This window comes from Podarcis melisellensis (assembly GCF_964234715.1).
Source record: "Podarcis melisellensis genome assembly, chromosome: 15".
Taxonomy (NCBI): domain Eukaryota; kingdom Metazoa; phylum Chordata; class Lepidosauria; order Squamata; family Lacertidae; genus Podarcis; species Podarcis melisellensis.
The window spans coordinates 43,006,759-43,020,716 of record NC_138532.1 but is presented as its reverse complement, the minus strand read 5'-3'; the positions used below and the strand labels follow the sequence as shown (position 1 = coordinate 43,020,716).

Here is a 13,958-nt window from a genome sequence, read left to right as displayed (position 1 = left end):
ACCTGACATTTAGAAGACATCTGAAGGCAAGGAAGGTTAGCAACAGGAAGATTTAAAGGAACTATTGGAAAGAACATTCAAGGCAGCAGAGATATGAGATGATCAGAGCTCCCCCGAACTTGAAGCATGGGAAGTCCCAACAAAAAAAATTATAATTTAGGCAGAATATTTGGACTATTTGATAGGTATTTGTATAATTTGGAACATTCAATGTGATTTGATTGGATTGTTAAAACGGGAAACTTAATAAAAAATTATATATATTATATATATATATATATATGTGTGTGTGTGTGTATGTATGTATATGGAAGACATCTGAAGGCAGCCGTATTCAGGGAAGTTTTGAATGTGTGACATTTTAATGTATTTTAAATCTTTGTTGGAAGCCACCCAGAGTGGCTGGAGAGACCCAGCCAGATGGGCGGGGTACAAATAATAAATTATTATTATTATTATTAATAGACAAAGGGAGAACTTTCAATCATTGCTCTGCCTCTTTTGCCCCTGGGATCTGGCCCCTGAGAGGCTGCCCAGGAGATCATGTGGCCCTCATTTTGAAAATCCTGGGTTGGGTTGAGTTGTGAGAGCTCCCCTTGTAGGCGTCTCCAACCAGCGTCTCCTCCAGCTGATTGCTTCCATGGTGGATGCCTGTTCTTCTGCCCCTGGAAGAGGAGCTGCTACACAAAACAAATGAAATACCGCGGAAATCCCTGAAATGAGAAGTAATCGACTAGAAATATCTGATAGAAATAAGCTAAATAATAAAAATCAAAAAGTTTAAGGGAAAATTTAGAAAAACCTAGAATTGTACAAAGCCTTAACAGGATCCCAGCTACAAACCTCATTTTGTACAATTCTAAGTTTTTCTAAATTAAACTTTTTGAAACTTCTCGTTTCAGGGATTTTCATGGTATTTCATTTGTTTTGTGTAATTTCTTGGTTCCGTGACTTTTTTCTCCTGGAAGAGGAGCGGCTGCTCTTGGCATCCAAAACTGGACCCACGAAGTTGAGTGGCGATTTATTCTGTGGCCGGGAGAGAGAGCTAAGCTCCACCTCTGATGTTGTTTCACCTCTCCCTTCCAGGAACAAGACGGGTATTTTGGGCTGGAGGAGCGAGAAGACAGAGGTGGTGAACGGGTACGAGGCCAAGGTGAGGACTGGTCCGGGCGAGTATCTTCTCAGGAGAAGGGTCTTTGGGTAGAGAGAGTAAGCAAAGGACCGTACAGTCGGGGCGATGGAAGCAGAGAGCTTTATCGCTGAAGACGAGGAGCTTGAAGCTGCTGCAGGGAATGTCGGGAGCCAAGGGAAGTTGTTCTTTCCCATAGACACCGGCAGCAATCTTTGGCATTTCCCCTGCCTCCCTCTTCAGGTTTACGGGGCTTCCAATGTAGAGCTTATCACTCGGACGCGGACTGAGCATCTCTCGGAGCAGCACAAAGGAAAAACCAAAGGTAAGCCTTTTGACCTCTCCTTGCGGGGGTCTTCCAGGGTGTACCAGTCGGGCAGAATCCTGATACCCAAGAGCCGCACTGCCTCTCTCTAGAGCCAAAACTGAGGGTGATCCAGTGGATTTGCGGTGGACGAAAAATCGGTTTTAACCGATTGCCAGTCCAGTTAAAAGTCAAGGGCTGTAGCTCAGTGGCAAGTCCCAGGTTGAGTCTCCAAGGACATCTTCAGGTAGGACAAAACCCCTCGCTGGGAAACCTGGCGAGCTGCTGCTGCCAGTTAGTGCAGGCAGCACTGGGCTTGATGAGACCAACTCAGCCCAAGGCAGCTTCCTATGTGTACATGCTCTACTGCTGAGCTGCGGCCCGTTCCCAAAGTCTCAGAGCTGGGATGAGGGCTGACGACAGAGAGCATTTCCCAGCCTAGGAAAATGCTCCACTGGTGTGTTTGTCTCTTACAGGCGGGAAAACCCCTCTCCAGTCCTTCCTGGGCATTGCCGAACAACACGTGGGCCCCAACAATGGGGTGAGTAATAAGTGGGGGCCATAGATATGGGGAACACTGCATCCCGGAGGCCATTTGAAGGCTCCTTTTGTTGTACAGTGGTGCCTTGGTTTAAGAACAGCTTAGTTTATGAACAACTTGCAATAAGAACGCTGCAAACCCGGAAGCAGGTGTTTTGGGTTTGTGAACTTTGCCTTGGAAGCAGAACATGTTTCGCTCCCTGTTGAGTGTGTTCCATTTGTAAATTGGGTCCCCGCTGCTATGGGAAAGCACACCTTGGTTTAAGAACGCTTTGATTTAAGAACAGACTTCTGGAACGGATTAAGTTCGTAAACCAAGGTACCACTGTAATAATGTTTTGCAGCACAGCTGGAGATCTTCAGACCAAGGGCCAGATGTGGATCTCCAGGCTTCTTTGCTTGGCCCATGGGACTCTCCCCAGGCCACGCCCCCTACCCAGGCCACACCCTCCTGAGCCACGCCCCCTACCCAGACCACACCCCTCACTGCCCCTTGCTTTGCCCCATCCTGGAAAGGTGTCCTTGAGCTCTGCTAACAGCTCCGGGATAGAGGACAGAGAGGGTGTGTGTTTGTGTAGAAACCAGCCTAGTGCATGAAGGTAAAATTTGCATTTCTCGTCCCACCCTCTTTTGCCTCCAGCTCCACCAACCTCTGGCATGTGGCCCCCAGAAGCTTGTCTGAAAGGCAGTGTGGCCCTAAGCCTGAAAAAGGCCCCTGTCCATTTTTTCAGGTTTTATTGCTGATGATGGTTCCATTCATTCATTCATTCTCCACACCTCCTTATTTAATCCCCAGAACAGCCCTGCGTGGTAGTTTAGGCCGAGAAGGATTGACTGGCCTGAAGTCACCCAGTGAGAGCTTCATGGCCAAGTGGGAAGATTCGAACCCATGTCTCCCCGGGTTCCCAGTCCAACACTCTAACCACAATGCCTTCACTGACTCGCTGTGCCCCTCGTAAGGTGGGATAGAAGCGATCTCAAACAGAAACCAAGGCTTGGCGAAGCAACAAAGACCCACTTCTTAGGATACTCTCCCTCCAACCTTGCCTTGGTTTCCCAAACACCCTCCCCCCAACCCCTAAAGTGTCTGGAGTGCCGACATCCACCCAAAGTCCTCCACTTTAAGGAGGATATTGATAAGGTGGAACATGCACAGAGGACGGCGACCTAAATGATGAAGGGTCTGGAGACTAAGCCTGATGAGGAACGGTTGAAGGAGCTGGGTATGTTTAGCCTGGAAAAGAGGAGACTGAGAGGAGATAGAAGAGCCATCTCCAGATATCTAAAGGGTTGTCACTTGGAAGATGGAGCAAGCTTGTTTTCTCCTTCTCTGGAGGTTAGGATCCAAACCAATGGATTCAAGTTCCAAATAAGGAGTTTCTGACGTCAGGGGAAACTTTCTGATGGTAGAAGCCGTTCAGCAGCAGAACGGACTCTCCTCCATCAGGGGTTTTAAGTAGAGCTTGGCTGTCCACCGACCTGGGATTGTTTAGCCGCGCTTCCTGAATTGGAGGGGCTTGGACCCCATGACCCCAGGGTTCCCTTTCCAACTCTCTGATTCTGTGTATTCTCAGAGTATTGCTGAAGAATGATGTCAATCAACATTTGATGATCTCCTACCAGTCTAGTGTCCTTTCATACTGCATCATGGTGTGGTACGCTGGTTTGACATCAACTGATAGGAAGTGCCTACGGAGGGTGGTAGGGACGCGGGTGGCGCTGTGGGTTAAACCACAGAGCCAGGGCTTGCCAATCAGAAGGTCGGCAGTTCGAATCCCCGCGCCGGGGTGAGCTCCCGTTGCTCGATCCCAGCTCCTGCCAACCTAGCAGTTCAAAAGCACGTCAAAGTGCAAGTAGATAAATAGGTACCGCTCCAGCGGGAAGGTAAACAGTGTTTCCATGCGCTGCTCTGGTTCGCCAGAAGCGGCTTAGTCATGCTGGCCACATGACCCGGAAGCTGTACGCCGGCTCCCTCGGCCAGTAAAGCGAGATGAGCACCGCAACCCCAGAGTCGGCCACGACTGGACCTAATGGTCAGGGGTCCCTTTACCTTTACAGAGCGTGGTGAATACAGCACAATATATTATGGGCTGTCCCGTGAATCTGGTGGATGAAATAGCGGAAGAACTTTGCCCCAGGAGAGTGAGGAAAATTCTCAGGGATGATTATTCACACCCTGGCTGGCACTTTCTTGATCTCCTGCCCTCGGGCAGAAGATATAGAAGCCTGATTAGTTGCACCAACAGGGTAAAGAACAGCTTCTGTCCGTGGGCTGTTAGGCTGCTGAATGAAAAGATAACAACAGGGCAATTGACTTTTGGGTTTGGTGGGTGTGCATCAGTAAACAAGGGGAATTAAGACTAAGAGAGCTGACAGAAACGGTTGAATATGTGGAATTAGCAAAACTAACCCACAGAATCCGTAACCAAGAGGAAACAAAGTTCAGAAGCGAATGGAGTAAATTTGTGGAGTATATACGTAATAATTGTAGAAGTTTAAAGACTGTAGTAGGATTAATATAAATCTTATGACATGAATAGGATGATGTTAAGAATATGTGAAAAAAAGGAAATATTAATATGAAAACCTCTGAAGGGTGGGAGGGAAGTCCATGCTCGATAGAGCGTTGAGAAAATAAGTGTACATAAGACTGTAGAACATTAGTGTATTCATTTTGTTTTGTTTGTGTTAAAGAAAACTTAATAAAAAGCATTTTAAAAAAAGAAAGACTAAGAGATCTGAGTGTGGGGTGCTTGTGTAATCTCACTGTATACAAGTGACAATAAAGTATTTCAATTCCAATTCCATTCTCTCTCCCCGCAGGCTCTCATCACACAAACTTTGAGCCATGCCAACCCCACAGCCATCACGCCAGAGGAATACTTCAACCCCACTTTCGAGCTGGGCAGCCGAGATATGGGGCGCCCCATTGAACTCACCACCAAGACGCAGAAGTGAGGCAGGCTGGCTGGCTGGCTGGGTGGCAGGGAGGGAGGGAGGGAGGTATAGAGATCCTCCTTTGAGTGGGCTGGGGGTGAAGGACAGCCCAGGGTTCACAGTCTCTCTCCCCCCCCCCGGGCTTCTCTGTCTCCCTCCGTCAGGTTCAAGGCGAAGTTGTGGCTCTGCGAAGACCACCCTCTCTCGCTGGCTGAGCAGGTGGCCCCCATCATTGACCTGATGGCCGTCAGCAACGCCCTCTTTGCCAAGCTGAGGGACTTCATCACTCTGCGCCTGCCCCCGGGCTTCCCTGTGAAAATCGGTGAGGAGAGGACCCCCCCCCCCCGGGCAGAGCTGGGCTGGTTGGTCCTTGCCCTTAACACTTGGGCATTGCAGCGGGTTGGTCTACGTGACCCTCGAGGTCCCTTGCAGCTCCACGACTTTACGAAATGCTCCTTTCCCTCCGGGCAAGAGAGCCCAGAAATCATGGCGTTGGAAGGGGGTCCCAGGGTCATCTAGTCCAACCCCCCTTCAGTGCAGGAATCACGGCTAATTCTGGGCAGGCAGGGCTGTAGACAACACTGGGTGTGTTCACATTCGTGGCCTGAAATGCAGAGAGGTCATCCCCTCTGTCCTTGGCTGGATTTTGAGCTGCATGTACACAAAGTTTTTCTCATCAGTATAGGGATTAGAGATGTCAGACGCAACATGCAGGGCTTTTCTTATTCTTTTCCCCCTGCAACATGCCCCCTCATGCCTATTCACAAACCTGTCATCTGCCCCACTGGAGCGCACTCCTTTGTCTTCAGAGACAGATCGATGCCAATCCAGATAGTCATGTCTATTCATTTCGGTGGCTCTACTTTGAGTAGGACTAACATCATAATCATCATCATCATTATTATTTTTATTTATACCCCACTCATCTGGCTGGGCTTCCCCAGCCACTCTGGGCGGCTTTCAACAAAATATTAAAATACAGTAATGCATCAAACATTAAAAGCTTCCCTAAACAGGGTTGCCTTCAGATGTCTTCTAAAAGTCTGGTAGTTGTTGTTCTCTTTGACATCTGGTGGGAGGGCCTTCCACAGGGCGGGCGCCACCACCAAGAAGGCCCTCTGCCTGGTTCCCTGTAACCTTACTTTTCGCAGGGAGGGAACTGCCAGAAGGCCCTTGGAGCTGGACCTCAGTGTCTGTGCAGAACAATGGGAGTGGAGATGCTCCTTCAGATATCCTAGACCGAGGCCATTTAGGGCTTTAAAGGTCAGCACCAACATCCCATAAAACCCCTAATCTCTCTCGTTCTCTCCCCACCTGGCTAGAAATCCCCATTTTCCACATCCTCAATGCCCGCATCACCTTTGGAAACCTCAACGGCTGCGATGAAGCTGTAGTCTCGATCCGAGGGGCCGGCAGCCCTGGCAGTGATGCCCCGTCGCCAGGCAGTGACCGCTCCAGCATAAGCAGCTCCAGCTCTCTTGGTACGTTGGGGGGCAGAGGAGGAACATAAGGGGAACCTGCTGTATCAGGCCCATGTCCCATCTGGTTCAGCCTCCTCTTCTCACAGTCGCCAAGCAGATGCCCCAAAGCGAAACCCACAAGGAGGACTTGAACACAAGACCCCTCTCCCCTCCTGCGGTTTCCAGGAACTGGGATTTAGAAACTTCGCTGCCTCTGTCTGTGTAGGCAGAGCAGAGCCATTGTGGCTGGCGGCCATCGACAGCCCTTCCTTCCTCCACAATTTGTCCAGTCCTCTTATAAACCCATTTTGGTTGTTGGTTGTCACTGCCTCCTGTGGCAGTGAGTTCCATAGATTAGCTATGTGCTGTTTGAAGAAACAGTTGGGAGCCTTTGGAGGGGGGGGTCCCCTCAGCTGTATGAGGCACGAGGGAAATGGATGTAAATGGGAGGGCTTTTAAAGGGAATGGAGGGGACATGAAGCAAGATAGAAAATCCTCAATGCACCCAGAAGGAATCATAACACCACTTAGGGGCCATGTGCCCAAAATTGCTTCAGATGTTTCAGAAACAAAATTATAATAATCAGTGCAGTTTGGAAACAAGTGGTTAAAACCACCTTCTCCTTCTCCTTCTACTTCAGCCTTCAGCAGCAATCACTCGTAGCCGAGTAAGATTGTCTTCCATAAACACAGTTTTAACAATGAGTCTGTATGTGACTGTGGAGGCCATTTCTGGGCCCACACATCCTTCCTCAGTGGGGACATTGGTTTCTGGGCAGGAGTTGATCACTGTGTGGATTTGCCAAGCGTGCCTTCCTCCTAGCATGTTTCTCCCTTGCATCCTGAGTTTGAGTGTCTTCAAAGCCCATGACACCCAGTAAAGGCTGTTCTCCATGGTCTAGGAAGCTCTCTTGCAAAACCTGATTCCAGCAAACAGAAAAACCACCTTCCAAAATACAGAGCAGATCCATAGCGGAGGAAACCAGAGGAAACTCAGGGCAGAAGTCCGAGGCCCCATTCGGCAGGGCAAGGGAGAGGGTGCAGGTATATTTTCCAGAGGTAGGGAGGAAGAGGAGCAAGGCGTGATGAAGCGAGACCTCTTTGACAGGGGGGATGTGCTGTGGCTTTGATCCTCTCCACACCCCCCAGGCTCTTGCCGGTGCTATGAGATGGACCCGTCTCTGTTCGAGGCCCCGCGAGGCTACAGCGTCATTGGGACGCATCCGGAGCCCCTGCGAGGAGAAGACGACGACGACCTCCTCCAATTCGCCATCCAGCAGAGTTTGCTAGAAGCTGGGAGCGAGTATGACCAGGTGGGCCTCTCCATCCCTCCCCTGTTCCCCGAGACCGGAGTTGTAGGGCTTGGGCGATCTGTTATTCTGCATGCAGAAGCGCCACTGGGAGACCCCATCCCCTTCTGGCGTCTCAGAGGACCACCAGGAGCCTGGCTGGTGGGGAGAGCTTTGTGTAGGGGAGGTATTGCCATTCAGGGGAGAGCGAGAGTAATCTGCTAAATCAAGGCTGGGGAACCTAGTGAGAACCTGTCAGTTGCTGCAGAAACCAGACATGTCTCTCATCCATATGTGCATTGTTGCTTCCAGGCAAGGAGGCATCATTACACAGGCCAGTGAGACGTCTGGTCTGCAGACAGTCCCAAGGGCTGGTTTGGTCGCAACAATCAACTATGGTTTGCTGTGACATGCAGTGGTTCTGGGCTCTCACTCTCCTCCCTCTTTTCTCCCGGTGCGTCTGTTTCTGTCTGCAACGTCCCTTCATGCCTGCACCCTAAACTGTGGTTGATCTTACAGTTTAAAGGGAATGAGCCAGCTTCAGAAACTGTGGTTTCGGCAAACCACAGTTGAACAGAGTATGCTTAAGACCAGCTGTTGCGTTCTGAAGGCAAAGGAAGGACTGGACCCTGATTAGTACAATAGACACGAGGCTTGACCAGCAAGACCCTGGGAGAATGTGTGCATCCCACTCCCTGGCCCAGGCCGTTTTTATTAACAAAAGAACTTTAACACAGCATTTGTAAGAACCAATCAGATTTCCTCTGAGCATTTCAAGAAATCCCCACGTGGGGACAAAGTCAGATCAGAGGAAGCCTCTTAACTACAAAGAACTATTTCCTATTTGAGCATGCATACATGCTCAGGCTAAGTAAACAGGAACCATTTAGCAAAACCTGGAGATCATAAAAGGAAAGACAGGCATTTTGCCACCTCCATGTGAATTCTGTTCCTGGCCCTAAGATCTACCTAAAGATTAACAAAAGCTACATCAAAGCTACCTCTTTATCATGTACAGTGGTACCTCGGGTTAGAAACGCTTCAGGTTACAGACTCCCCTAACCCAGAAATAGTGCTTCAAGTTAAGAACTTTGCTTCAGGATGAGAACAGAAATCGTGCTCCAGCGACAGCAGGAGGCCCCATTAGCTGAAGCAGTGTTTCCCAACCTTTGGTCTCCAGCTGTTTATGGACTACAATTCCCATCATCCCTGACCACTGGGTCTTGCTAGCTAGGGATGATGGGAGTTGTAGTCCAAAAACAGCTAGAGGCCAAAGGTTGGGAAACACTGAGCTAAAGTAGTGCTTCAGGTTAAGAACAGTTTCAGGTTAAGTACGGACCTCCGGAACAAATTAAGTACTTAACCCGAGGTACCACTGTACCCAGGATGCCTGGTGAAGCAACTGGTCTGTGTAGAATGCTTTATACGTGACTGGCAGGCATAGAGAAAATGGGGCAGAGATGCAGAGGCTTGTGGGATTGGAGCAGAAATCATGTCAATGACTCAAACCCAGCCAAAGCGATGCTTTCACCGCTAACACAATCGCTTGCTTCATTTTTCATAATTCCTCATAGCAATCCCACATGACCACCACAACTAACCATGGTTTGTTCCGATTGGGACGTAACACTAAACTGTGGTCAGCTGAAAATGGAAGGAGAACCTTCCTGTTTCTTCCACTTGTATGCAGAACGCTAAACTACAGTACTAAAGCGGGCAGAAAAGTGAGGGTCCGAGCTCTCAGGTGCATCAAGGAGCAAATGTCTTCTGCCTCCTCCCACCTCCTCCCCTCTCGTCCCCTGCAGGTTACCATTTGGGAGGCCCTGACGAACAGCAAGCCAGGCACCCACCCCATGTCCCAAGACGGGCGCAAAGTCGACAGGTGAGTGCAGGATGCTTCTGACAACATCCCTTCTCCATCTCTGGGGTCTCCACACCAGGGGTGGGCAAGCATCACCCTGGTCAGATCTGCTTAAGGTTTCTTTAACAGAACCCCCAAACCCTCCAGCCAGAATCAATTGCAAAAGATACATTGGGGAAAACTTTTAAGAACAGAGTGCCTCTGAGCTCAGGGATTTGTTTTCAACACTGAGCTGATGCAAAAGTCCATTCCTAGTTAGCAAAAGATTTGTTTTTGATTCGGAGACCTAATTGGACCACGAGGCATTCCCACTGTCGTTTGTCTCCCACTTGTTGACTCCCAGTTGTTTGTCAACATCCACAAAGAGCCTTGTTTTACTTTAAAGGCTTGACACATTTTCTTACGGCCCCAAGCTTTTGTGGACCAGAGCCCACTTCATTCGTAAAAGAAGAACATATTTATTATGGCAAAATTGTATAAGGAGGAGAAGCATGAACCTTTTTAAGTGGTTACTGGTTTTGTATTGTAATACAGTGGTACCTAATGTTAAATATGTTTCAGGTTACATACGCTTCAGGTTACAGACTCTGCTAACCCAGAAATAGTACCTCGGGTTAAGAACTTTGCTTCAGGATGAGAAGAGAAATTGTGCTCCTGCGGCGCAGCAGCAGGAGGCCCCATTAGCTAAAGTGGCGCTTCAGGTTAAGAACAGTTTCAGGTTAAGAACGGACCTCCGGAACGAATTAAGTACTTAACCCGAGGTACCACTGTATGTTGAAAGAGGGAACAATGTGAAGGGTTGTATTTTTCAACATTATCTTGGTGTTATATGTTCTTGTCCACGGCTGGTTGGTGGGTGGGATCCAGCATTCAGTGCAGTAAACACAGTAAAACTGTCCATTCTCACATCAGAAGAGCTTGTTGGGACAATTGGTTGGCCACTCTGAGAGCAGGATGCGAGGGGCCTTTTCAAAACCACAGAATCATAGAATTTGTAGAATCGGAAGGGACCACGAGGGTCATCTAGTCTTTGCAATGCAGGAATATTTTGGCTTGGCCTGATCCAGCAGGCTCTGCTCTTTAACGCTAGCTATGGAATTCAGCTTTTGGAGAAGCTGGTTTTCGTTTTTAAGAGACAAGTTCCTAGCCCTCATGATTCTGTGAGAACAGGATGCTGGACTCGAGGGGCCCTCTTTGGCCTGTTCCAACAGGACTCTTCCCGCATCCTCACAAAGTGAAATAAATCAAAATCTGTGTATGTTATACAGTGGTACCTTGGTTCCCAAACGGCTTGGCTCCTGAACAAATCAGCTCCTGAACATCAGAAACCTGCAAGTACCGTATTTTTCGCTCTATAAGACGCACCAGACCACAAGATGCGCCTAGTTTTTGGAGGAGGAAAACAAGAAAAAAAATATTCTGAATCTCAGAAGCCAGAACAGCAAGAGGGATCGCTGTGCAGTGAAAGCAGAAATCCTTCTTGCTGTTCTGGCTTCTGGGATAGCTGTGCAGCCTGCATTCGCTCCATAAGACACACACACATTTCCCCTTACTTTTTAGGAGGGAAAAGGTGAGTCTTATAGAGCAAAAAATACGGTAAGTGTTCTGGTTTGTGGACGTTTTTTGGAAGCCGAACGTCTATTTTGGCTGTCGGCAATGTTTTCGGGGCCAATCAGAAGCCACGCCGTGGTTTGCGAACGTTTTGGAATTCAAACGGGCTTCCAGAATGGATGGAGTTCGGGAGCCAAGGTACCACTGTAATTCCATTCAATTCCTATAGGACGCACTTTTTCCCCTCCAAAAATGAAGGGGAAATCTGTGTCCGTCCTATGGGGCGAATACAGGCTTTCGCTGAAGCTTGGAGAGCGAGAAGCGTCGGTGCGCACCAACCCCTCTCGCTCTCCAGGCTCCAGGAAGCTATCAGTAAGCCTGGGGAGCCCATGGGAGTTCCTGCAGGGCTCCCCAGGCTGCGGATAGCAGCCTGCCGCCCGGCGTGCGGGGCGCCCTGAAGCAGAGCGCCCCTCACGTCGGGCAGACATCCACAGCGTGGGGAGCCCTGTGGGAACTCCTGCAGGGCTCCCCGCGCTGCGGATAGCAGCCTGCGGCCTGGCGCATGAGGCGCCCTGAAGCAGAGCGCCCCTCGCGCCGGGCAGACATTGGCCAGCCCCACAAGCTCGGGGGGACAGCAGGGAGGCGGAGTGCCGCCATACCGCTGTTCCCCGACCTGGTTTTGGGGGGGGGAAATAAAGGAAAAAAATTCCCCCCAAAAAAACTAGGTGCGTCCTATGGGACGGAGCGTCCTATGAGACGAAAAATACTGTAAGTTTCCCCTTGACCGATATCATTTAACTGAACTGCAGACTTAAGCAGCCTCTCTTTCCATTGCTCCTCCAGGACGCCCCAGCACACGCCCCCGCCCCGCCCCGCAACCCCACAGCAGCCCCCCGCGGCGGGCAGGGGGCCCAGCCACCCGCTGCCCAGTTACGCAGAGCAACTCCGCCTGGCCATGGAGCTGTCTGCAAAGGAGCAAGAGGAGGCCGAGCGGCGCTCGCGGCAGGAAGAGGAGGAGTTCGAGCGGATCCTGCGCCTCTCACTCACCGAACAGTAGCAGAACACCCCCCCACACCCAATGATCCGGGGAGGGGGGCGCTGCGCGATGGTGGGGAGCCAGCAGCACCCATGCACAATCCCCTGGCCTGCCTCCAGGTGGCGCCAGAGCTCCGCAGACTCTGAGGACCCCCCTTTCTATTCTCAGCCATGCCAAGTGACTTATCAGCAAGGATTTGGGGGGGGGGCAGGAATGGAAGAATTGGGGGGCGGGGGAGGGGCGTAGAAATACTGACCCGACTGGGGAGGCGCCAAATGCGCCCCAACCTCCCCAACACTGAGCCATTTAACAGCCCTCCCCACTCCTCTATTTGGGGGGGGGCTGGGCAGGTAAGTCTCGACGAACTGGAGGTTTTTGCACGGCGGAGGCACTTAGGGGAGCAAAGTGGGGGGCGGAGAAGAGAAGCAGAAATGCATGCTCCCCCCCAAAACCACACACACTCAGAACACTTCATCCCTGTCTCTGTACAGCCTGCCAGACTTAGCTGGGTGTCTTCCCCATCCTGCGGTGGGCAGGATCCGTCCTCATGGTTATGCATTGCCCATGAAAAGCATCCCACCCTCCCAGGGGCAGGGGGGCGGCTGTGTGTGTTTCTGCAATTCTGGGCACCAGCAGAATATAGGAAAGAGAGCGGGAATCAATGTCGGAACAGAGTGGATATTTTTTGGGGGGGCGGGGGGGTTGCTATGCAGCAGCCACTGGCTTTAGAAGTTGGGGACATTCGTGGGTGGAAATAGGAGCTGTTTAATGTCCTACGTTCTCTGATGTTACTTAACTCGCCAGCCTAGATGGCTTTGAAAGAGAACTGGACAAATTAGTGGAACAGGCTCTTCTCACATTCTTAATACAGTCGTACCTCTGTTCTCAAATGGCGTCCGTTCTAGGAGTGCGTTCGACTTCCAAAAACGTTCGAAAACCAGGATGTGGCTTCTGCCAATCGGAAGTCGGAGAAGCCATGTCAGACATTCGGGTTCCAAAAATAGTTCGCAAACCAGAACACTCACTCCCGGGTTTGCAGCATTTGGGGCCAAAACGTTCGAGAACTAAGCTGTTCGAAAACCAAGGTACGACTGTAATAATAATTTGAAATAATTTTTTTTTTTTAATTTATATCCCACCCATCTGGCTGGGTTTCCCCAGCCGCTCTGGGCAGCTTACAACATATAGAAAAACACAACAAAACATCAAACATTAAAAAACAGAGTATCTTATACAGACTATAAATAAACCAATAAATTGATAGAAAGCAATAATAATTACCCCCCTCCAAAAAACCCCTCACCACCTGCTATTAGATCTGGGAGGGAGGAAGACAGAAGTTATTAGCTCTGGAGGGGGAAATTTAAAAATAGAAAATTAAAATTAATTGGAGCCATAGAATTGTAGAGTTGGAAGGGATCCCAAAGGATCATTTAGTCCACCCCACCCCACCCCCCGGTGTTGCAGGAGTCACAGTTTAAGAATCCAGATTATGGAAAATTAGCGTTAGACAGGTTTAAACACCTTCTCCTCAAGTGCTGCTTAATCTCTCCAGCCCCAGTCTTCAAAGCAGTCTGTGGGGCTGCTCATTATTTACAAACTAACTAACTAACCAGGAGAGAATTTAATGTCATATTTAGCTAACAGCTTTCATTTAAAAGCAGCAAGTTTCTAGCCCTCATTGGCCCCAGAAATACATGTGGCTGATGGGCAGGAAAGCAGAGTGACAAGGTGGAGTCGTGGGGCTGCTCACAGAGTAGACCCTTGAAATTAATGGACCCAAGTCAGTCATATCTATTCGCTCCAATGGGTCTACTCTGAGGAGGAGCAGCTTTGAGCACAACTCCATGG

The 13,958-nt window shown here is 49.8% G+C and overlaps 1 protein-coding gene across 2 annotated transcripts in view; it reads left to right on the top strand.

The window, feature by feature from the left end:
• The window catches only part of ANKRD13B (ankyrin repeat domain 13B), a 31,651-nt gene extending 19,392 nt beyond the window's left edge, over positions 1–12,259 (top strand). For both annotated transcript variants that reach the window (XM_081890387.1, XM_081890386.1), the window contains exons 7-15: positions 1,087–1,153; positions 1,373–1,454; positions 1,910–1,974; positions 4,797–4,927; positions 5,075–5,232; positions 6,233–6,391; positions 7,520–7,683; positions 9,465–9,541; positions 11,915–12,259. In XM_081890387.1, the coding sequence (XP_081746513.1) occupies positions 1,087–1,153; positions 1,373–1,454; positions 1,910–1,974; positions 4,797–4,927; positions 5,075–5,232; positions 6,233–6,391; positions 7,520–7,683; positions 9,465–9,541; positions 11,915–12,128 (1,117 nt within the window). In that variant the 3' untranslated portion in view covers positions 12,129–12,259. The remainder of the gene's footprint in view (positions 1–1,086; positions 1,154–1,372; positions 1,455–1,909; positions 1,975–4,796; positions 4,928–5,074; positions 5,233–6,232; positions 6,392–7,519; positions 7,684–9,464; positions 9,542–11,914) is intronic.
• Positions 12,260–13,958: the final 1,699 nt, after the last annotated feature.